Source organism: Natator depressus, chromosome 1, assembly GCF_965152275.1.
Source record: "Natator depressus isolate rNatDep1 chromosome 1, rNatDep2.hap1, whole genome shotgun sequence".
Lineage (NCBI taxonomy): Eukaryota > Metazoa > Chordata > Testudines > Cheloniidae > Natator > Natator depressus.
In genome coordinates, this window is record NC_134234.1 from 346,124,308 (window position 1) to 346,150,008 (window position 25,701).

Genomic DNA, 25,701 nt, shown 5'->3' on the forward strand with positions numbered 1-25,701 from the left:
TGACACCCATGCATAGATCCTTCTAACAGGTATCTAAGGGCTACACAAAATCACTCTCACAGCACCATTCTGGTTTTCGATTAAGACACCATCCACAATGAAGCCAGCGTTGACATGGTTTTCCTGATAAATGGAGACTGGAATTTACCTGGCACAGGGAGGCTTAGAAAAGTCTGAGTGCTAGTTATGAATGTTGACATAAGATGGGGTTTACTCAAAGTTAATTTAAATTTAGTAACCGCAGAAGTTGAAAAATTGAGAAGATTCATAATTAAAATATATTTGCAAGTTTTTCACTTACAAGCATCACTTTCTTAGAGTAAGCAAACATGTGCACCGAATGGACCATCATGCCCCAAGGAAGTAACCTGCCTTTGAATTTCTACTCTTCCTCAATGCACATTATGCTGGACCCTTAGTCCTCCAGCAATGTTGCACTGTGTTACTTTCCCCCGCTGTAAATTTCAGTTAACCATGGAAATTCTTTTTTGAGGGGTTCTTTTGGGCAAAGGGAGAAATTAACAATTTTATGTGTATGATTACCTTTATAATAGAATACAAATGCCCCTCTCTCTGTGCTCTAAGTGCCTTTTACATGCACCAGTCTTACCCCATCCTGTAAAACTTATATTGAATGACCCCACTTCCCCCTCTCCCCCAAAGTCTGTGGAAAGCAGGTGAAACTTCATAGCATGCTGTAGATCCCAACAGATTCCCACTGGTATGCAAGTAAGTACCAATATCAAGTGACCTCTACAGAGAATGCCCTGGCAGCAGCAAGAGAGACTTCCAGTTTGAGTGTCTCTGCCGGTCTCAACAATGGTATCCCCACACAAGGGAGAGAGGTGGGCTTCTCAGGTAGGTAGGTTCCAAGCCAGCTAAGGCTTTACCAGTCAGACCAAAGAGCTTAAATCCCACTTGGAAATTAGCAGGCAGCCAGTCCAGTGCAGATCACAGAGCACTGTCATCATGCTACCTGATGACTGAGCAGTCAAACCAAGGGAATTATGAACCAGGGCTTTGGAGCTGTGCTCCAGCTCCAGGCAAAAACCTGCAGCTCCATTGCTCCGGAGCTGCTCCGCGCTCCAGCTCTGGACTCCGCTCCAAAGCCCTGTTATGAACCTTTACTAATTATTGTCTAAATCCTTCCCAACCTACCTGTAGCCATGTTACCAAACCAGGCTATCGATTACTAGGCAGCTTGAGTAACATGGTTTTTAAAAAATCCCTTTACAAGTTGATTAGGGAAACCATGCAAGTGCTGAGACTCAGAGAAGGCCATCCCTGGAAAAGGAAGAAGCGATCCTACCTTCACCAAGAGGACAGAAACTACCAATAATGTGAAATGCATTTTCCTAGGAACATCAACACAATAAAGCGTTTTGGAAAAGCGTTATGGGGTCACCAACTTGGTTTTTAGGCTATTGACCATGTTGTGGGTAAGCTTTTCTGTCATTTGACCCCACTTAAACCAATTAGTAGCAGTAAACCCTTAGATTAGACTATACTAATGTGTATTACCTCCCCCCCCCTCCCCGAGTTCACCTCTCTCTCTCTTTTTCAGCTTTTTCCAGCAGACTGTGCATGGTTTCTTGCGGGAAAAAACCCCACAGAAATGGCCTTCTGCTATTTGTTCAGAAAACCATAGTATTTTCAACCCAGGAGTGTGATAATTGTCCACTTGTTATAAGAAAATTTAGCCTGTAATGTCTAAACATACTCACAGGTTTCAGAGTAGCAGCCATGTTAGTCTGTATCCGCAAAAAGAAAAGGAGGACTTGTGGCACCTTAGACTAACAAATTTATTAGAGCATAAGCTTTCGTGAGCTACAGCTCACTTCAACGGATGCATTCATGGGTGCATCCAATGAAGTGAGCTGTAGCTCACAAAAGCTTATGCTCAAATAAATTTGTTAGTCTCTAAGGTGCCACAAGTCCTCCTTTTCTTTAAACATACTCGAACACTATAGGGGTTAGAGTGGCACTGTACCGCACCATGGCAAGAAATACCTATACACACGTTCCCCAACTCACGCAAGCGTTCCGTTCCAGAATGCCTTGCGTAACTCGAATTTTGTGTAAGTCGGAAACATATCTCCGACCATTACGCAAAAAAACCCAACCCTCCTATTTCTAGCTTACGAAACTTTTTCCTGTAAATGCGGATTTGCCTAAGTCGGGTTTGTGTAACCCGGGGAGTCTGTACTGTATCCTCTAAATAGCAGACAAACGTGAGACACAACCTTTGCAACACATCCCCCTATTAAAAGCCCTCCTCCCCGGTAAAAGGTTACTTAAGAAATTAACTTTCACTCTGGGGAGAGAACCCAACCAAAATATTTTATTTTAAAGCTGGCCCTGGTGAAAGAATAAATCTGTGCAGTACACTTGCCCTGTGAGAGCCTATAACCAGAAAAAACGTGTTTTCAGAACAATAATGAAGTGCTTGATTAGGATTTCACAGAGAACGGATGCTGGGGCAAACAAACACCAACAAACCGTTGTGAACACCAGGTTTCATTTTGTTTTATAGACACTTTTAAAAAAAAATCACAGCAAAATCTATCTTAATAGCTAGAGACTAATTCAACTGATTGGAACATAGTTCAGCCGTTCAGAGTGAGGTCACTGTTATGGGAAGATCAACAGGAGAAGGAAACCTATTCTTTGGAACAATGGTTAAAAATTACAAGATGAGCTGCTGTATTTTTTCTTAAAATTAAACTGAAACAACAAGAACTCCACGAGTCTCACGTGACACTGAGCTGCATGTCTGACTATCAGAATACACAAAGCAATGAAGACTTGTTCTGCCTCCACTTCCACTGGGCCCCCTCTTTTAACACATCAACACTGACAATCCACCATGCACCTTAACCACTGTCGATTCTGCTGTAACGCAATTGTTTCTCTGTCAGAACTGTTGGACACGTGAGGGAAATGGGGATGCTTTCATTTAAATGTGATTACGGCTGGAGTAGAAGTGGCTCATCGTCCTGGAAGATGGAGCCATAATTAAAAGTACAAAGGGAGAGGAGTTAAAAATGCAAGGGAAGTTGCACAATATGAGGAAGGGAAGCAAAATCTGTGATATCTCTGCAGAGGGCTGTGGATCCTGAAACCACACATCAGAGCACTGTGCTAGCAACAAAGGCTCCAACTTCTAAAAAGGCAGAAGGAAATCAAGAGGCTTCTGCCCAGGGGAACTAGAGGGAAAGTGAAACATTAGAAAGAAACATAGGAAAACCATTCTGGAGTAGATGTCAGTGAGCAGCCCATGGATAGCTATCTATCAGCCAGAACTTCTGGCCAGGTACAACCTGTTAAATAAGCTAGATGAAGCTTTCAATTACAGCTGGCCGGCCATCTTGATGAACCTCATTTTCAGACACCAGCAGATAATGGGGGCAAACTGTACTGCCACCTTTACAATTTCAACTTCAGGCCTCAGCTCTCCTTTTCCTCTCCCCCGGCCTGCAAATTTTACACCTGTGTCCCAAACATTTTGACTGAGATGGCTGCCATCAGCTGGGTGTTCAAACAAGCCAGAGTAAAGAAAAAACTTCACCAGCTTTTCATGTGCTTTCCAGACGGCTGTGCTGAACAAAACCAAATATCCTTGGTTCAAGTATCCTTTGTTTTTACGGTGGTACAATTTTGAAGTGAACCACGCTTTTACGTTAGCAGCAGGGGAATTCACACCTGAGAAAGCAATTCCAAGTCCCATTCAATCTGTAAGAATAGGGACTGCTGCTAGCAGGGAGACCTACATTCTCCAAATCCTGAACAGATCAACGTGAAAGAGAATTCAGACAAACAGGTCTACACAAAAGCAAGGCAAAAGATTCTAACACAACAATTTGAGTTTGCAAGTTCCCATGCCCCCTAACCAGTTATCTCTGATACAGCTCTACAATGGGATGGCCTGACAGCAATTACCATAGATTTGCCTTTCACCTATTTAATTTTTTTGCAAATGTAATATACCCTGGTTTTCAACAGAGTGGTTGTACACACATGATAATGATCAACTGACATCACAAGACAGGACTCACCAAAAGTCCAGAGATCGTATTATGATGCCTGAAAGAATGAAGGATTTTTTCACAGTCCTACCAGTTTCAAGGTGAGATGTCATTACAACATAAGAACTTTTTAACGACAGGTGATTTGTATACGTTTCTCTATGAAGTGTGCAACCAACTCCTCCGCCTGTTCCAGTACAAAAGCACATTGGCAGATAAAGTATTGTACAGCAGCACTGATGTCACAAGCAATGACACAAATCAGTCATTTTGCAGCCAATGCACTTTTGTAATCCATTTATTTCAATGCCTTGCTGGGTAAAATTATTAAACTAGAATATATACGACAGATTTTCCCACCACAAGCTATGCTCTATCAGCCTCAGTCTTAACCAACAAATACGGCTGTGCATGGCTTGGAGTTTTACATGTACCTGTACATACATATGTAAATCAAGGTCTTTGTGCATTGAGTCTCCATTTCACTAAGTTTCATACAATTTCCAATTGTGTGTGTATATAAACATACATACATATATATATACATAAAAAAATCTGTATTATGCTATTTATATACACACATCAGTATATATATATATATATACACACACACACACACACTCTCACTCAAAACTAAAAAAATTATACATACCACATAGATATGATCAGATTTAAATACTGCACGTAGATGGGGAAGGAGAGAGCTGAATATAGTTCCTGTTCAGTCTTCATTGCTTTCTGATCATGATCTGATCATAATTTTGCCCCAGTCTAAAATTATTTTTGAAGGATACAGCTGGGTGCAAATAAATCCATCTTTGGTAGAGAATATGCCTTGCTTCCAACCTTGTGCAACAATTCCTCCCCAGGATACATTGCTTTCCCTATGGAAGGACCAAGATGTATAGCATACGTCCGACGAAGAACACCTCCAATGGTCAAAGTCAGTCCCAATCCGTCATCGTAAACAATGGAAACATCTTAGTTGCAACTGGGAGATTGCACAAGGCATAGCATGGCCTAGGAAAGGGTTAACTCAATTGCCTATCAAGTCATTGTGAACTGTTAAAAGAAAATAACCACGAAAGGTCATCCGAATACAGTACAGCAATCAAATGTCCAGACTGCCACACAACAAGAGCACTAGATTGTAGGAAGAAAGTTCAGATAGCAACGAGGACCAAATGGAAAAACTGCATGCCACATGAACTGGAGACAAAGCAACCTTAATTTATACATACTGTACGTGACTTTAGATAGCAGGGAGTTCAATATACAGACAACCAGAGTTTTGTGCGTAGCTTACTAATAAAATCATTTGGGTCAGGCAGGGACACCGCCACCTGACAGGTTCTGTGCTAAGTTACAACCTCCAAGATACTAAGGGTGAAAACGTATAAAAGCTACTTTCCATCTCAGTCCACTGGCTGATAGGAAGGACAATGCTCTGGAGCCAATGAGGTATAATTCAGAACCTAAACCCCAGAATATGGAGGAATCATTCACTGTCTTAAAAGCAAGAAATCTTGGGCATTTCTACAAGTTTATCTAACTATTTATAAGATGCCTAATCACTAATTAGGCACAAGAGACCAAGTTCACTATTGTCTTTTCAGATAGAGTCCCTCCAAATTCACACTGTGCAGTGAAGGTTGGGGCTCACTCCTAACATATTCTGGGCCATTTAGAGCTGCTTATTGGATATGTTTTAAACAAAATTTTAAAGCTTTCACCTGAAGTCAATGCTCAAAGCTAATGAACATGAAACATAAAAGGTTAAAATCTGCTACTAACACACTGCAGACTTGATGCAACTCACCTTATTGCAGTGGCTGAAATGGCATCAAGCCAAGAGAAAGACCAGATTCTTACAGACATTTCCCCTTCTCCTCTCAATGAGATCCCAAGCAGGCTGCACTTAGTCACAGAACTATACCAGCTGGAAATGCAGCCCCTGGAGGCCAAGAACTGCAACTGAGAAGAGACTGGGAACAAGCTATTGGCCTCGCCAGGTACTTAATGGGGCTGACACACCCAACCATGGATTTCAAGTAACTGCTGGAATCAGCTGCAGTTCCGTTGTATTTGGTTAACAACATTTCTGCTTTGACACAGTTAATTTTTTGAGTGCCCAACTTAAGGGATCTTAAAGAGGCCTGATGTTTATAAACTGCTGAACCTCAACTCTCTGAAAATCAGACTCCGCTAAGACATCTCTAACTGGGCACTCAAAGTTACTAATCATGTAATTGTTTTTGAAAATCTTGGCTGTGAAGTGAAACTGGCTTCTGAACAGCCTGGGGAGCAATCAACAGTGAGCGTGAGGCTTCCCTCCCGGCGCAATGCATCTTTCAATTATTTCTTTTCAATTGCATGAAGGAGGGAGAGAGGGCCTCCGGAACAATGGCCGTGGAAAGCATTTGCTTACCAAAGTAACTGCAGTTGGGAGACAACACAGCTGTATCAGCTGCAAGAAACTGCCCCAACAACAACTTGCAAGTACACAGGGCTGCTGAGTGTAATTTCATTTTACTTCCTGTGCTCTGGACTTCATTTCTGATATGCCAATAAAGGCAATCCTCAGTCTACCCTAAGAACAAATCAAAATGTGTATCTTTGGACAAATAAATGAGCGCCTTGTGTTGTGGGCACCTCACTTCCAGATACTGATACCGAGTCGGTCTGTTCTGTTGGGACAAGGGGGAACATTTCATTCTTCACTTTTCTATACCAATATACTTTTAAGAACATTTAATATGCAGCATAATGTACCTCCACATCATGCATTTCAAAATAAAATGTTTAAAAAACCAAACTGAAATACGGGTGGGGTGCTTTGGCTCACGATAACAGATCTGTGTCAGGGCTATTTTTCATACTCACAAGGCGAAGGCCTTCAGATTCGCACAGATGAGAATACAGCTGAAAATAAGTTGGCTATCTATATGCCAAGCCTCATGCTTTTATTCCAAAGTGAATGATTTTCCAGCTTAGATCTTGGACTAGTAAAATAAGCGGCGTTTCAAATGTGACCAGGCGGGTTTCAACACACAGCTTACACACAAAAGCAAGCCCAGCTCTGTGTCTAAAGCCTACAAGGGGTATAGACTGAGCAGAGCTTACGGCAGTCTGCTGTTACGACCCTGAGCCCAGTACTAAAAGTGTCCCATCTTCTACACCCGTATGACCTAGGGCACAAGTCCAGGCTGGGAACAAGCTCATTGCTGAGGCCAGCACAGGCTGGGTACTTCACGCTTATGCAGAGACTCCTTTGTTCCAGGGTCAAGTACACAACCTTACATGACCTTGCTCCCGGGCAGTTCTAGGTATCGTCCTTTTCTCTGCACTGTTCTACCTCACAGTTCCTGGGAGCAGTGTGCCTCCCCAGTCCCCTCCACAACCGTCTAAATGGGGCGTAACAGCAGGAGTCCTGTGCTGGGGCCACATCATTCTCCAATGCTGTCACTAGGTACAAAGTGCAAAAGTGTTGCTGTTCCTGCATCCATTAAAAACTTTAAAAACAGAACAAAAAGATTTCCATATCAATGTGAAAATACATTAGTCTCCAAAAAGCCAGCAAGCACCTGATAACCTGTTTGCGCCACATCAGCTCCTGTCCCTGCGTGGCAGCAGTCCTGGGGTGACTGTCCTCTCAGATGGCAAACACGACATGCTACTGTCTTTGCACGCTCTCCAGCCCAACGTAGGACGACGACATCCATAGGGTTGAGTTTTGATGGCGTGGACGGAAATAACCAGTTGCTAAATGTTCCAAGATCCTGCAGTGAACTGTCACGCCCCAGAAACAGAGCACTGTGCAACTCACTGGAATGCAGAGACAGCCCACTGCTCAAGGCAGTTCAGTGTTACACTATCTCTGCTATCTGGCCTCTGGCTTGGGACACAATGTCATTGTCTTCTCTTTCACCCCCTCCCGCCCCCGCAAAAAAAAATCCCCAGCCCTCCCTGCCTCATCCCATTTAAAGTGTTTGTTTTATCTTTACCTCCTATGAAATGTTTCTGATAAGGCTTTATTGCTATACAAAAGCGGTGCAAATGCTGCCCAAAGACAGCTCCATCAGGAACTTTGGTCACACGACTGCAGGACTTATTGTGCACCGTCCAAGTCCCAGCGTTAGACCTGCGACCTTTCTGAAGAGAAGCTGAATACTGTGTGCACTAACACTAAGAAAACAGGACTGAACCCCGAAGAGAAAACAAAAACAAGGGAAGAAGAGGGAGGGGGACAAGATACTAAAATTAGGCAGAAGGCTTCCTTGGGCAGGACTGAGTCACTCCTGTGATGACTAACTGATCAATGCTACATGTAGACAATACAAGTGTCTTCCGGAACAGATTGTTGGTGCTGAAATCGTGTGTCTGGTCCTGAATGCCAGCTCTCTCATCAATGCAGCATTTATTAAAAAATAAAATTAAAATGAAAAAAACTGACAAATTGCATCACCAGGTAGCAGCCTGGCCTGGATCAGACAAGTCCCATTGCATTTGTTTCATCAAGCAGGGCCATTTAACGTGGCTTCAGCACATGGCAAGAGCTCCTCTTTCCTAAAAGAAAAACAAACAGTATTACAGTAAGCATTAAAGAATTAAGACAGCTGTGCCACCCACCCATCTCCTTTCAACCTTACACTGATTCAGGAATTCACCTGGACAAATCACCTTTTCTGTGACGCTGAAGCCATCCTTCCAGAATACAGTTTTTTCAGTAGCCACAACATTAATAACTTAGCACTTGTGTGGCACGGGACCACCCCATTTTACATATGGAGAACTTGCAGTAAAGGTATCCAAGGCCAACGAAAGAATAAATGTCAAAACAAGGATTAGAAGTCATATGCTCCTGGTTCTCAGGTGTGCACTCATGTAAAATGCACTGGATACTGTACAATCAGATTGGCTGATGGCCGTGCTAATGGAGTAGAACTACTTGAAAACTGGGTTTTCTCCTGTAATACGTCAAACAGCAGCTGAAGGAGGTGTCTAAAATCACCCTTAAGCCATGAACAATATTAATTAATGATGGATGTACACCTTCAGTCAAAGGGGCTGATATTACCTGTACCCTCTCCTCTGACTGCTTCCCCCAACCCACCAGCATCACCCTCACTCTTGCCTGGGCAGAGTCTCAGCCAGCCCCAATCTCAACTAGACACTGGGTGAGGCACTGAATCAGATGAGATAGACGCATGTAGCTGGGTGTCAGCAGCCCACTGCACCCCATGCCTCCTCACTAACTCTCCTAAAAGCTCCACCTACATGTTGAACAGGAGGAGTGACAGAATGGCACCCTATGGCACTCCAGACTTGAGAGCTCTTTGGGAACAGGGGCAACTGCCCGCAACTACCTGTTGAGATCTGAGAGAGAAAAGCATGAAGGCATTAAGTGCAGCCCCTGCCAGGGTATCACCTCTTGATTAACTGTATTGAAGGCATAAAATACCACCAGCATGGGGACTTGGTCTTCATTCATCGCCAGCACGTCATCAACCAATGCGATCTAATGAAGTCTTGGTGCTGTAGCCAAATTTATATCCAGATTGATAAGGATCAAGGAGATCAAAGGCATCCAGATACTTGGACAGTTGTCTTATACCAGCCTTCTCCACACGGGAAGATGCGATACTGGACAATAAATTGTCAGTGCGAACTGACGACTTCTTGAGCAGACTACTGCTTCCTTCAAAGCTATGGGCAGCCTGCCCTCTCTAAACAGATGCATTGACAATCTTCACAGGTAAGGCGACCTGTTACTTCCCAAGTGGCCTTCACCAGACAGGAAAGATGTGGATCCAAAGCACAGGTTGTGGGACAAAGTTTTCCCAACACCTCTGTTAGTTCAGGGAACATCACTGGTTGAAACACTCTCAGAGAAGATGAGGCCCATGTTCCCTCAAGACCCTACTCTGCCACCACAGAGGTAGACAGCCCATTGCTAATCTGATCTACTGTGTCCACAAAAGGGCAGACAACTTCCCCACAGCTGGTGGAACTCCAACCTGCTAAACAACTGAGACAGTCCAGGTTGGCCAGACTACTTACTGCCCAAAACAAATTTGATGTCTGAGATTTTTCTTTGCCTCCCACAGAACCACAGCACAAGAATTTAAAGAAAATCTTTATGCTGCAACTTTTCAGCCCCAGCACAAAACTTCCCTCTCACCTCATTTGTCAGAGATCATCTGTAACATAGCATAGAATCATAGAATATCAGGGTTGGAAGGGATCTTAGGAGGTCATCTAGTCCAACCCCCTGCTCAAAGCAGGACCAATCCCCAACTAAATCATCCCAGCCAGGGCTTTGTCAAGCCTGACCTTAAAAACTTCTAAGGAAGGAGATTCCACCACCTCCCTAGGTAACACATTCCAGTGTTTCACCACCCTCCTAGTGAAAAAGTTTTTCCTAATATCCAACCGAAACCTCCCCCACTGCAACTTGAGACCATTACTCCTTGTTCTGTCATCTGCTACCACTGAGAACAGTCTAGATCCATCCTCTTTGGAACCCCCTTTCAGGTAGTTGAAAGCAGCTATCAAATCCCCCCTCATTCGTCTCTTCTGCAGACTAAACAATCCCAGTTCCCTCAGCCTCTCCTCATAAGTCATGTGTTCCAGTCCCCTAATCATTTTTCTTGCCCTCCGCTGGATGCTTTCCAATTTTTCCAAATCCTTCTTGTAGTGTGGGGCCCAAAACTGGACACAGCACTCCAGATGAGGCCTCACCAATGTCAAATAGAGGGGAACGATTGCGTCCCTCGATCTGCTGGCAATGCCCCTACTTATACATCCCAAAATGCCATTGGCCTTCTTGGCAACTATGGCACACTGTTGACTCATATCCAGCTTCTCGTCCACTGTAACCCCCTGCAGAACTGCTGCCTAGCCATTTGGTCCCTAGTCTGTAGTGGTGCATGGGATTCTTCCGTCTTAAGTGCAGGACTCTGCACTTGTCCTTGTTGAACCTCATCAGATTTCTTTTGGCCCAATCCTCTAATTTCTCTAGATCCCTCTGTACCCTATCCCTACCCTCCAGCCTATCTACCACTCCTCCCAGTTTAGTGTCATCTGCAAACTTGCGGAGGATGTAATCCACACCATCATCCAGATCATTGATGAAGATATGGAACAAAACCGGCCCGAGGAACGACCCTTGGGGCACCCCGCTTGATACCAGCTGCCAACTAGACATGGAGCCATTGATCACTACCCGTTGAGCCCGACAATCTAGCCAACTTTCTATCCACCTTATAGTCCATTCATCCAGCCCATACTTCTTTAACTTGCTGGCAAGAATACTGTAGGGGACTGTGTCAAAAGCTTTGCTAAAGTCAAGGAACAACATGTCCACTGCTTTCCCCTCATCCACAGAGCCAGTTATCTCGTCATAGAAGGCAATTAGCATGTCCTATAAGAACAAAGCCAGCAAAGAGGGCACCCAGGGGCCATCTCATCAATGGTGGGAATGGGGTGGGAGGAGAGCATGACAGAGCTCTACCAACCTGTCGAGAGAGTGTTCGGTCAGTGGAACAAGATTCTCCCGCTCAGAGCCCTCTAGAACATTTCTAGTTCCATGACTCTCCAAGGATAGACCATCTAAACAGGTCCCTTCCCGACAAGACAGATGAGCCCCAACCTCAAAGCACAAGAGGTAATGGTCAGTCTATGACAGATCTGAAGGTCCAGTTGCCTAACCTGCAATCCCAGCCAATGTGTGAGTTGAGACATTAGCTACCAGGGACAGGCCCATGGTCATCACGGTGGTCAGGAAATCCTGAGCTGATTATTTATCTACATGCAGACTGAAGTTGCCCATAACACGCTCTGCATTTCCAAGGCCACTGTAGTTAGGACTTCAGTTAGCCTGTGAAGTGACCTGGCAGCAAACTCAGGGCAAGCGGTACACTAAAATCAGTCCATCTTACTCCTATCCTGGGACTCTCATACTAAATGGACGTGTCATCAGAGACAGTTTTGGAGAAGACCACCTCCTATACCTCACGATGGATGCAGTGAGCATGGCCACACCTACTCCCCACTGACTCCTTCCCTGACCTCGATTCATGACATATTAAATACCCAGCTGGGGAGAACTGTAACAAAACTGGCCCAGCAGCAGCAATCAACCAGAGAACGTTAATACACGCAAAGTCAGGGGGTTCATCTATTATGAAATCACAGATGGTTGATCTATTTTCCAAGTGAGCATTAAGCATCACAAACCAAAGGCTCCTGAAAACTCAGCCTCCCAAGGAGGTGAAACCAAAGAAACAGAAATTAAAATGTCTTGTTCCTGGCTAACACCATCTCCTTACAAATTTATTACCACCTTGTCTCCCTCTGCTAACTACCACAGGGACCTAGGACTCCAAGTCCCCACAACCATGCCCTTTCCTGGGCCCCCATATTCCTGGGAATGGTAGCATTATTCTACCCTCTCAGCCACTTGACAGTGGCCATCGAAGGGGTCGCAGCTGCGTGCCCAAACAGTGACCCTTAGGGCTGGCTGCAGAAAAACTTAATAAAAAAGGAAGGAACAAAATGACAACAAACCAAGCTACACACACCCTACCTAACCCAACACCCAAATCACTCTCTTTCATCAAAGGACTTCTCTCATACTACAATGCCAACTCTCTATAAAACACCCTGATCCCTTGATGGGCTAGCTGGGTGAACAAATGGCAGAAGGGGCACGGGAGAGTCAGGAAGTTAAAAAGAATGTCCTTATGCTGGGGTGGGAACCAATCTCGCTTGTGTTAGACCCTTCTGCCTGGTACTCTCCTCCTCCAGTCCCAGAGTGTCTTTGCCTTCTGCTTACAATTTATTCTTTCTACAAAGCATTTTGCGATCCTGTGTATTAAGGACACAAACAACAACAAGATGCATCAAAATTAACATAATTCTGAAAGTGCTTTGTCTCTCCACCTAGAAGTGTTCTAACTGCAGCCAAGCACTGCTACATGGGAATCAGGAGTCTGAGAGCAAGGGCCAGGAAGTGCTATAGAGGCTGTGTGCCTGGCCCCAGTGGTGGAGGAAGCGCCTCATTATTGAGGGACAGCTCGCTGGCTGAGACACAGCGCAGAATGCCCCCATGACAGTAGGGCCTTTGAGGACGACAGAACTGGAAATCCCCAAGGACCAAGCTACATAAAAAACCCTAAAAAGTGACATTCCAAAGACTTCATAATAAGCACTTCCCTTTACCTCCCTGACTCCCAGTCTCAACCACCAAAACTGCCCTCTACATTTCCTCTCCCACATGATTTCATTTGTTTAAAAAAAAAAAAAATCAATAAAGCTTTTAAGGGTCTTTTAAAAAAAAAACCTAGACCATTTCCTTATGCAGAGTGAATATTAAACATCAAAGTCCTATGATTTATTTTTCATGGCATCAAAGATTTGATAAAATCCATAAGAATAGCATGGAGAGGCTGAGGGAACTGGGATTGTTTAGTCTGCGGAAGAGAAGAATGAGGGGGGATTTGATAGCTGCTTTCAACTACCTGAAAGGGGGTTCCAAAGAGGATGGATCTAGACTGTTCTCAGTGGTAGCAGATGACAGAACAAGGAGTAATGGTCTTAAGTTGCAGTGGGGGAGGTTTCGGTTGGATATTAGGAAAAACTTTTTCACTAGGAGGGTGGTGAAACACTGAAATGTGTTACCTAGGGCTGTGGTGGAATCTCCCTCCTTAGAAGTTTTTAAGGGCAGGCTTGAAAAAGCCCTAGCTGGGATGATTTAGTTGGGGATTGGCCCTGCTTTGAGCAGGGGGTTGGACTAGATGACCTCCTGAGGTCCCTTCCAACCCTGATATTCTATGATTCTATGATTATATTGTAATAGTCTAAGACACTGTGCTTTCAGCCTCATGTGTCACTAGGCACCCAAGGCAGACCAGCGTGCATTCCACGGTGTGCTAGCGCTAAGCTGAGGGATTCAATGGTCTGGTACAGAATAAATTACCTTTTTTGTCTGACCCGAGGTGGTTAGAAAACTTCGACCTGCTCACCTGTCTTTTGTTGTGCTTCCTGTGGCAGCCATGCCGACAGCTGCAGCATTCTGGAGCTCCTCAGAACGCTGGGGCATGCTCCTTAGTGGTTTGGACACCTTTGTCGTTCCCATGTCGGTGATGGTCAGCTTGTCAATAACCAGGCAGTCAGCATCACTGTGTGAGGAGAACTCAAGCTCAAGTCAAACTGGCAACTAAGGGGTGTTAAATTCCAATGGAGAAAAATGGATTCTCCTCCTCGTCTAACAAAATACACCATTCCCACAAGTGGAGTCATGTAATGAATGAATTCAAATGAACAGTAAAATCGAACTGGAATTAAAAGCATTCTACCTATCCTGGAGGCTGTTTCCTAACACCAGGACACTGAAAACACATAAAACCAGTGATTCCCTCGAAGGACGTGTCCAATCAATGCCACAGAAACAAGTCCACGAGCTTCCGTACATTCTCATTACCTGGGAGGAAGACGCATTAGCACTCTCCTAGATGCAAACGCTACTAATGGCATGTTGTCCTGTGATGGAGAATGGAGAACAAATACTGCCAGCCTGTTAAGTCGTCAGCAGAAGGGACCCAACAAATGAGGTGCATTCAAATGAGAACCTTACAGGTTAGCAGGCCAAGATCCCTGCTGGATGAACGAAAATGACTCCCCTATCTAGTGGTTGGAGATTATCCATCACTATTCTCAGGGCTGTGCTCCTGCACCCAATCAAGGCTGGAAATCCCCAAGCCCAAAGTTCTTAAATGTTAGTTCTAGCAGAGCACATTTCACATGGTCACACGGGCACCCCTTCTGCTCCAACCTACAGCTGGCAAGTGAAGTCACTCCCATGTGTGTTTTTTTAAAAGTTTCATTTAAGTAGTACAGAACCTGGAGCTCTATGGGGAGGAAGATGGACAAGAGGTGATATCTTATGATGGGTAATTTCAGACCACAGTTACAGGTAAGTAATTCTCACCCCTGTAAAGATACCTAAGAGAACTGATCCCCACACTTGGAGATTAACAGTTCCAAGGATGTCTCTATAAAACCAAATACAACATAACAAAATGAAAAAATACAACAAAACAAAATGCAGTAAAGCTGCAGGCCAGGTAAATCTACCTTGGACATTAACACTAAAAACACTTTTCCGAGTGGAGAAATAAGATATTTCTATAAAATTTGGTGTGTTTTGTACTTTAACACAGTGAGATAAAATACCTCTAAAAACAGGCAAGAGGAGTTTAAAATAGAGAGAGCCTAAAAATAAAGGAAGGTTGCTCCAAGTTAGGAGAGTTTGTCTGCCCCTAAACTGGAGACAGCGATTCTGTGACACTGACAAACCAGAGCTCGACTCCGGCCTAAAGGATGTATCTAAGTTACAATGCTTTGGGAACACACCATGCTGACATACACCGTATGACTGTACTGCAGATCTCAAATTATTTAATACGTATATTGCAGTGGTTAGAATCTTGCTGCGTCCTACAGAATGGGCTTTGATGTGACAAACCTGTACTGCTGCCAGGTTATTAACATGAGGGAGGCAGGCAGCCAGCCACTTACACCTGCTTCTTTCGGAAACAGGGAAAACAAAGCAAAACTCTGACTACACATCCTGAGGATTTTAGTCTACTCTAGATTAAACCTTAGTGATCTTCTGACATCCAGCTTCTGAAGAAGGGCTTTTCTGCAATGAGCATATAGGCATGGGAGGAAAGATAGCAGGATGAATGACTGATTAAGTAGAAATTCTGTCACCACCTTACGGAGGAATCTAGGATGTGTCCATATCACCATAGTCTGGTGGTTAAAGCATGGCATAGGCAATCTGATTTGGGTTCTATTCCTACCTCTGCCACTGCCTTGCTCTGTGGTCTTGGACAATTCACTGTCTCTCTGCCTCAGACTTCCCCAGTTGTAAAAATAGACTTTTATAAGGTGCTTTAAGATCCTCTGAAAGGAGCTAAATACAGTAAACGCAAAATGTTGTACTATCTTAAAAGAATTTGCATGAGATGGATCAGAAACTAACGCCTGTTATTATTTGTTATTTGTATTATCAAAGCACCGATTTATGGACAAAGATCCCACTGGGTTAGGCGCTATACAAGCACAGAACAAACAGAAGCTCCCTGGACCAAAGAACTTACCATCTTAGTATAAGACAAGAGATGACAGATGGACACAGAGACAGGGGAGTACAAGGAAACAATGAGAGAGTATTGGTCAGCATGATTGGCTGTGGTCTCAGCTCACCAGCGGCCTTATCATTGTCAAGTTGTAACCTTCTAGTAGCCTCATTCTAAGCAACTAGGAAGGGTTGAGATGCTGCCTCAAACACCAGTCTTTCTATTTCTACACTCAGCCACGCTGGCAATGCAAGCGATCACTAATTGGTCTGGTTCAGCATTATCAGATAGGGTCAGACACTCACAATGACATTGACCACGCAAAATCCCAGACAGGTTTAAGAATATAATCTGTATGGAAATGTTACAAGCATGTAACACTTCTTTCTCATGAGCCTGGTTAGGACAGAAGTTGCGGAACAGAGGTGTCTGAGCAGCAGACTGAGATGGCATCTCTTAACAATGCAGTCTGTTCCCAGTATAGTCTCAATCACCTGCCTCCTGATCTGAGGCCACTCATGTGAGTCCTCTATCAACAGGCTCAACCTGGTCTGTGATTGTGTCTTCCTTCCCAATGGATAAGTGGCCAGTTAAGCGTGTCTTGTGGGACACTCCGTTTCCACACTTGCAAGGTTTTCTAACATAAGGAAGCATATCCTCCTCTCCTTCTTGTTCATGTAAAATATTATGGCCTAATTGTTCATATGTATTAGGACCAACTTTTGGGATGCTTGTCTCCCAGTCAGAATGGTCCTGAAGATACTGAACATAGAATCTGTCTGCACACATGCCTCATCCCTGCCAGAGCTCATCCGTGATTATTACCTTTGAATCACTGGAATTTGAAAGCCCCCTTTTTTGGGACAGTGGAATAATGCATCCCAAATAATCCCAATAATCTTTTTTGGGATGGTGGAATAATGCAACGATTGATGTGCCAGAGTCTGGAAAAAATGTACTCTGTGATAGACTCCTCTAAGACAGGAGCTGGTGGTTGGAGCCTCTGGGGTGCTGGCAGGAGATGCCGCCTGCCAGAACTAACTTTAAAACTTTGAGTCTGGGGAGTTTTCTGCCTCAGTTACTTGTAGGAGCATGTACTCAAGAGTGGAGATCTGCCACGAAGCTTGTCAGTGTTAATTTGTCACCCACTGAAATGCTCCCCCACCTCCCTTTTAAAAAATCTGTTGTACCACTGTGGTCTGCTTTTCCTGCTCAACTGATGTTTTTTTCTAACTTACATGTTGTCTGTGTCTTTTTAGACTGTAAGTTCCTCAGGGCAGGCACAATACAATAATTATTAACATAGCAATGGTCTCTCCAGAAAAAGAGGAATTACTTGCAACAGAACTTCTTCCAAAAGTTATCGTCATTTGTTAGGTGTCTCCTGTACGTCAGAGTTAGGCAGCTTCCAAAACACCACTGGTTGAAGTTTCAAAGAGTCAGATCAGATAGATTGATGGATGCAACGCGCCTCACAGCTCGTAAAAAACACTTTTTTAGGTTTACCATTTCCAGCAAAGATCAGAATTCAGATCTAAGAGAAGTGGATTGATATATGTGAAAAATAAATAATTGGCACTTATTTAGCACACTTCATCTAGGGATCTACAGCATTTTGAATACAATAGATTAAGCCCCCATCCGTTTTTTTTACAGAAAACAGCAGAAATTAAGCCTAATATTTTATAATCAGGGTGCCTCATGTTAGGCTTCTAAACTCCCTGTTTAGCTACCTAAAAAATGGAAGTCATAGGATTAAAAAATATATATATATGAAAACCCCATCTACACTTGGAATTAGCCCCAATTGCAAGCCAACAGTGCAAACCCCTAGAATGGACAAATAAAATCATATTTTGGAGCTTACCCTGGTTTCAAGCAAGTTTTAAAAAACTTTTCAAGACACATGCATTGATTACATGCACATGTTATGTGAGGGGTTTGAAAAATGCACACTGGCTCCCAGCTGCCTTTGGAGAATTTTTAAGAAGCTTCCATACTGGAAATGTGTCTTTGTCATCTTGTTCTCAGAGTAATTCCTCTCAGAGATTTGCCTTTCGGGAAGCTGTATGAATCCTGCTCTCTCTCTCTGGTGAACAATTTCAAACACAGATTCATAGATTCCAAGGCCAGAAGGGACCATTGTGATCACCTAGTCCGACCTCCTGTATAACAGAGACCAAAGAACTTCCCTAAACTTGTTTCTCGGGGCAGATCTAGTGCACACCTTGTATTGAGTTTTCATCTTTTATTGTATGTACTTATATAAGGAATAATATACATCATATAGAATTATTTTCAATGAGGTGTCTTTGATACTGTTTGGAGCCAGAAATTTAGCTTTCTTTTCTCTTATACAGCATTCCTGCAGCTTGTGGCTTCCTCACTCTGATAATACAACTGTGTGTTCTGAAAGGGTTATTTCTTCCTCAACAGTGAACAAGAATAAAAGATTTTAGTTCTCATTTTGCAGTTACTGTAGGTCTCATAAAAGCATCCTGTAATGAAAATGATATATTGTTAAAATGCAGCACTAGGCTGTCCAGCTAATAAAGAAAGCTCTTTTTGGCAGCTTTACTGTGATGCTTCTGTGTGTAGAAAATATTTATCTTTTTATTTCCAAAATGTTTTTCCCACAGATTACTGTAAAATATTTTAATGCTGCTATATCTTTTGTTTCTATTCCTCCCTGCCAACTAGTTTGACTATGTAAACTCAACAATTAACTCTAACCTTCATGAGGATCACTGCAATCAAACAGCCTTGCCCGCCTCATCCTTCCACTGACGAGCTTACTGAGAAGCACCACGGCTAGCAAAACAAATTTAATTCCCATGGCTTCACTGGGAATTCATACATGCCAGATGGACTCTCATTCATACTACCAGGCCTAGAGAATCCACAAACCACGGCACCTAACGTAGCTTCTCATGATGATGAGCCCATTGATAAAATGCATCTCATTGTCAAAGACCAGTAAAGAAGTCAGTCTGAAATAGTCAATAATCCAAGGGCTTAAAGTATTTCAGGAAAATATGGATTTGATACTAAATAAAGCAACCTTAGAATCCAATTCTCTGAAGCTTACTATTGTGGCTCCAGGGATATACTTTAGTTATCCTCTAGTCTCTCTTTGGTAAACAGTTAATAAGTACCATAGACATCAAAACATTGTAAGGACAGACTAGGAAGGATGGTGACACTACAAATGGATACACAAAAGTAATATAAACAGCATACCTAAACCATACAAGCCCCATAATGAGCCCATAAACAAGCCCTTTAAAGCCAAATTCTGCAACAGTCAATCAAGGACAAAACCAAAAGGGGATGCAATGGCAATCATGCTAAATTACATACTTCTCAACAGGCTGTTGAAACTATCTGCTGGCTAGTAATTAAACAAGGTTACAGAACACAGGAGGGCTCAATGAATAGTTCCAGAATTACATAACGCCATTTTATGTTGTAAAAGCCAACAGGTACATCAGCACAGAAGATCCAGTCTATGATAATTAATTGCACTAAACTTCCATCTTTGATTACAAAACATCAATTTTTACAGTGAAATGTGTGACTGCAGTTTGGGCACTGTGCCTTTATTTGTTTTTTACTTTTTAAATACATGTAAATTGATATTTAACCAATTTCTATAAAAAAGATGGAGATATGTTACATGCCTAATTTTACACAGCATGCTTAGCTTCTGAATAATTCATTTAATGCATTCCAGCAAACGTGCCATGTTAAGGGCATAACTAAATGCTAGCAAGACAACTGATTCGTCTGCTTATTTTTTTCATGCTTTCTCAGAAAAAATGAGAAGTCCACAGGTCATGCAGGATGAAGAATCAGGAGACACAGAAAAGAAAAAATGTATCCCAAAATGGGAGAGCTCAAAACATCCACTGTGACATTCAGTCTGGGAAACTGGGGGGTTATTTTCTCTGCTGCATGTAAGTGGATGCTACACTAGATTCCTTGCTCAACAGCAGCAAAAAGAAAATTGTGAGATAGCCTGGTACCCACTGTTTGGTCATACTGTACAAGTGCCATCAAAGATACACTCCTTTCCAGATCCTTCATGCAATGGAGAGAATGCCAGCTCCATGTCGGAGTTCATGCCCAAAGCAATGGGAACAACCATTTCCAGCTGTTATTTCAGAGCTATTTCAGAAGAAGGAATTTAAGGTTTTCACTGCTGCTAACACGTACATAAGCTAAACAGTCTCGCCCTAGACTATCACTGAACTATCACTGAACGCAAAAGAAGGGACTTCCTGATCTACAGGAGCTCCCTTAATGTAGCCAAAATTTGGAATTTATTAGCATCAGCTCCTTTTTACTTCGGACTTAAAAAAATTACTGCAGTGCTTACTTATGATACACAGCCACTGTACCTAAGGCATTTACTAAATAAGAATGAGCATTATTTAGAGATCAGAAAAAATAGTTTTCATAGATAGCAAACATTATAGTTTAGACTAAATTCCAGCCTCCATTCTAACCCCACTTTTTTTGTTGCTCATTAAAACAACTCCTTTGGGGATAAAATTTTCATGCTTAGCCTCAGCTCAGAGTTGACTTTTTCTGGATGGGGGAGACACTAAATCTAAACTGATATGACCACTTTTCAGAACAGCGAGTGTAAAGAAAACATTAGTCCCTAACTTGAAAATGTCTAACGCGATAGACTGCAAACTCGGCAACATTTTAGTTGTCACCAAGGAAAGGTAAAAAAACCAACCACAACAAAAACAGCAGCCAACTGTGGAGAAAAAGTATTTTAAAAGTTATTAATTTTTTTAAATGCTCATCTAAGCATACACAACAAAATATCTGTCACTTTTTAGTGTGCCTCAGCTTTAAAAGGAGCCACTTAAGTTCGTCATGTAAGGGGAACTCAGCAGTGAAACACTTTTTACACCCTTTAAACAACAGGAAAATACAATTCAAAAGCTTATGTTGATAATAATGGTGAAGTTGAAAAATTAATCACATAGAACATGGAAATTCATAAGTCGTTTCCCACAAAAAATAGGTACCACATTGCACATATGTAAAATTCACTTTTGCTGCTTTACTTGTTCAATGTCAAATCTTATTACTGTTTATGTTGTTAATCATATACCATAAATATACAAGATGTGAAACACGGCTGAGTTACCACCACTGAGGGAACCTTAACCTTCTGCTTTCCTGGTTCCTATACTTAATTCTACACCTTTAGCAATGCGTTAACATTAGTTTTTAAGATCTCATGTTCACTTTAAATATAATTTAGAGAAATTCTTTACCTGTCACTATTTCAAATATCTCAATACTGAGTACTGCTGGTGTCTCTCTGAACAAGGACTTCAATTTCACTGACACTTCCGGCCAGGAAGTCTAGCCTGACAGCACAAGTTTGAGACAAAGGAAATGCAGCTCAGCCGTTGAACGCTTGAGAAAGACAGGAAACCGTCAAAGATGTGTAAAGTGGTAATATTTATTAGAAAATGATTAAAATAAGCATAAGTGGTCCAAAAATATCTTTAAATACCATTCATCCACAACTTTTAAACCTGCCTGAATCTCAGGGGCATTTAATGCCAGACTGCATTTTCAATGTCTCGTACTATAGTATGTTAGAATGGTGGCCCCCTGTGTGACTGATAACTATGCTTCATTAGGTTATGACAGGTTAAATGATTTTCTAAAGTGATTTAACTCTTCTTTCAAATTAGACATAATTATTAGGATATCACTTATATTATACTGGAGCTTTCTTTTAATTCCTCATCTAATAAGGAAATAATTACAGCAGAGCCTTGCTAATTTGCACTAAATGACTGGGACACCCAGTGTGAATTGATGAATTATTGAAAATGAGTAAAAACGCAATTTTAAAAAATTAAAGATAATACAGCTCAAAATGTCTTGTGATTTGACAAATGTAATTTAGTTTTTTTTTACTGATAATACTTTGTAACATACTAGTAAGTGTTTTGCTAAGTTAATTCATTAAAGTCTCAAGTACGGAGACATCACAACAACACTGTCCCCCCACTTTGACAGCAGATATAACTGATTTGATTAGAACTGTGTGCATTAACAAAGGGCAGTTAACAAGGTGTCACTGTTAAGTCTACTTCAACATAAACCAACCCTTCCCTTACAAAATTTTTAAAACCTATTCCTATTTGCAGAAAGAGCTCGTGAACAGGTGGAATGGCAGAAGCTCAAGGACAAAATGAGATACATGAAACTATCCAAATACTGTAATTATTTTTAAAGGGTTCTTTAACAGGTGTGCTGCCTCTGCATGAATGTTTCACACAGGACTCCACGCACCTTCCAGCCAGGCATTTCAAAGTACTGCTTCTAGGCACACGTTTAACTGATAGTGGAAGAGTGAGTTTTCTAGTGTAATTTGCCAGTTCAATAATACAGCAGCTCTGTTCCCAATCCAGCATCAAGGACTTGGAAATCAGAAGGAAGTAGCTTAATAAAAGAAGAGACTACTTGTCAGGTGGATGTTTGGAACCCTGAAAATGTCACAATTATACATACCCTCTGACTGAAGGTCTAAATATTCTGAGCAATACCCACAGCAAGATAGAAAGGCAGCAAGAGAGACAGAGATAGGCAGAAAGCAGAGAGGAGAGAAAGAAAAAGAAAACAGTAAAGATTTGTGCAAAAACAGACAAAAGAATTAACTTTGCATTGCTATCCTTGGACAGATTCCTTCCCTGTAAAAATGACAAGGCAAGGGATGTTTAAAATCTTTTCTAATCATATGCAGTAGTTGAATACTGTGCACTGGAACCTCCATGTAAAACTGTGCCCAATATACACAAAAGAAGATGAATCAATACAGCATAAAGAACATCCTGCTCAAAGTTGACACTTAAAATACAAATTCTAGTTATCTAGTTACAAATTCTAATTATCAAATAGCAAAGTTATGGCAGTAACAGGAAACTTTCTAGTCATCACTAGAGAACGCTACAAGGTCCCTTTGCACATTTTTTCCAATTAATCTACTATGTTAAATTTACTATGGATTTTTCAGGGGGAAAAATTTATCTGCTGACGATAGCTGAAATAGCCTACCACTTGGGTACGACCCTTTAAAACTGCTGCTAAGAATACGGCACACCTGAACCAAAACTGCCATAGGTAACGTTTTGCTGTGCAGTGCAAGGAGATGATTAACTCAGGTGCGTCTCAACCATACCATCATGTAAAAAGCCTCAATGCAGATGCCAGATCCATCAGTGACACAGCTCCAACCTGTGGATTCACAAGAGAATAAGTACCACCAGTCATGACTGCTACCTGTTTGTATTTATTTATTTGGGGTGGAGGGAAGGTCAACTGGAAGCAGAATCCTGGAGATGATTTAAAGAGGTTCCCAGAATTTGGAAAAGGTATAGTGGCAGTAGACTGGAGTAGACATGAGGACACTACACGTGGTCCTCTAACAGCGGGGGCTTTTAGGATACTAATAAGCATCATGATTACACACTCACCAGAACTATTTATTAAACATAGTATCCATCACTATAGTATTGAAGTCTACTGTAGCTCTTTAACACCCTTCTCAACCTTGAAGAAGATTTTGCTCCTCATTGGCAGCTGGCGTTCTACAATGTTGCCCTGTTGTGTTATAATTCTCATGGAGTGACCCTTGACCTCGGGTAGGAAATGGTGGCACGCATTGTAGACTACCTGTAGCTTGAGGACGTTAATGTGAAGAAACAATTCTTGAGGGTCCGCTTGCCCTGTGCTGTAAACTTCTGCAGGTGTGCTCCACAACCTAACATGGGGGCGTCCTTGGTGGCTGTCTTGGTGGGAGGTCAATGTGAGAAGGGCATCCCAACACATATCCTGTAGGGGTCCTTCAACCAATCAAGAGTGTGGGGACCCCATGGGGAATGAATGCTTGTTTGGACAGGCTATGTCTATTTGGTGCGTAAAAGGTTCGGAGACAGGTTTGAAGGCATCTGGAGTGGAGCCTTGCAAGGGGCATGATAAATGTGCAGGTCACCATATGACCTAAGAGCTGTAGGCAAGACCCCTCTGTGGTCTGAGGGCTCTGCTGTATCATACATATGAGGCTGGACATGGCGTCACACCCGTCTGTGGGTAGGTATTCCCTACTGGTTACTGAGTCCAGCATGGCCCTGATTAAGTCTCTATGCTGAACGGGTATTAGGCTGGACTTCTCTGCACTGAGGTGAAGGCCCAGAGAAAGAAACAGAGCTAGAGACTTGTTGGTGTCTGACCTGACTTCAGAGAAGAAGTTGCCCTTGAGAAGCCAGCTGTCCAAGTAGGGGAAGACAACCATTCCCATCTGACACAGGTGAGTAGCAACTACTGAGAGCCATATGTAAAGGCTTCAAATTGGTCCCTTTGGTCCTGTGGCAGATGATCAGTAAGTTGAAAGAACTTTGAGTAGATGCTGTAATCATATTTTCCCAGCAGGGCATGATAATTTTACTACCCTAAATTGTAATGCTGCTGAGAAGTAGCTCTCCGCAGGGGCTGCCCGTTCCTCTCGTTGGGATGAGAACAAAAAATATTCAGAGCCCTTGGGCAGATGATAGTATTTTTTGCCCGCCATCTTGCACACAGGCAGAATGGTGGCCGGTGTCTGCCAGATGTTATGGGCTGGTGACAATAGTGCATCATCAATAGATAGGGCTACAAGTATGTCATGGAGGTCGCGGAAGTCAAGGATTCCCTGACTTTCCACACACTCCGTGATACTGGGTGCCCTGCAGCAGCCCAGCCACCACCAGCAGCGGGGGAACCACCCAGCTCCCAGTCACTGGAGGCAGTGGGGGGAGTCCCGGGAGGGGGGGGCCAGCTCCCTGCAGGGTGCTGGACCCTCCTCCCTCCCCATTTTGTAAGGGATGTTTTTAGTAAAAGTCAGGGATAGGTCATGGGCAATTAACAAAACTTCACGGAAGTCGTGACCTGTCCCTGACTTTTACTAAAAATATCCATGACAAAATCGTAGCCTTATCCATAGGCAGTGCTATCTTGCCTTGTGATGTAGCATGGAGGATATCCATCAGGGAATGTCGGGATTTCTGCACCTGCTCCAGGGGGAGCTGTAAAGTCGCGGCTGCCTTCTTCATCAAGTCCTGAAAAACTTTGAAGTCGGCTGTGTAGAATGGCGGAAGGGTCATGAAGAGGATTTGTTGGCAGAAGGAGTTTCCTCCTTGACTCTTCACTCTTGGTGTTCCAAGAAGCCTTCCCGCAGAGGTGGTGCTGAAGAGGATCAAGCGATACTGGAGACTGTGTGAACAGGCCTGCATACTCCCATGGCCCTCAGGGGGTGCCGAAGTCAGGGTCAGTGGTTTCTTTGAGTCCCTGCATCTGGAGGGCTCCAAAGGTACAGAGAATGTTGTTGAGCATGTCTGTTTGCTGAGACTTCTCTTTACGTGGGAGGTAGATCTCTTCAGCAGTACTGAGCCTTCAGTGCCAAAAAAAGCAGGACCCTCAGCGGTACCTGGAGCGGGATGCAAAGTCTCTTAGAC

General features: G+C 42.9%; 1 protein-coding gene across 4 annotated transcripts in view; it reads right to left on the reverse strand.

Moving 5' to 3' along the window:
• Positions 1–8,008: 8,008 nt before the first annotated feature.
• Positions 8,009–25,701, reverse strand: part of PPP6R2 (protein phosphatase 6 regulatory subunit 2) — a 157,507-nt gene continuing 139,814 nt past the window's right edge. The window contains exons 22-24 of one of the 4 annotated variants that reach the window (XM_074942780.1): positions 22,724–22,747; positions 14,051–14,206; positions 8,009–8,591 (exon numbers count right to left, since the gene is read on the reverse strand). In XM_074942780.1, coding sequence (XP_074798881.1) covers positions 8,540–8,591; positions 14,051–14,206; positions 22,724–22,747 — 232 coding nt within the window. In that variant the 3' untranslated portion in view covers positions 8,009–8,539. The remainder of the gene's footprint in view (positions 8,592–14,050; positions 14,207–22,723; positions 22,748–25,701) is intronic. The other 3 variants (XM_074942777.1, XM_074942776.1, XM_074942778.1) reach the window with 3 other exon arrangements.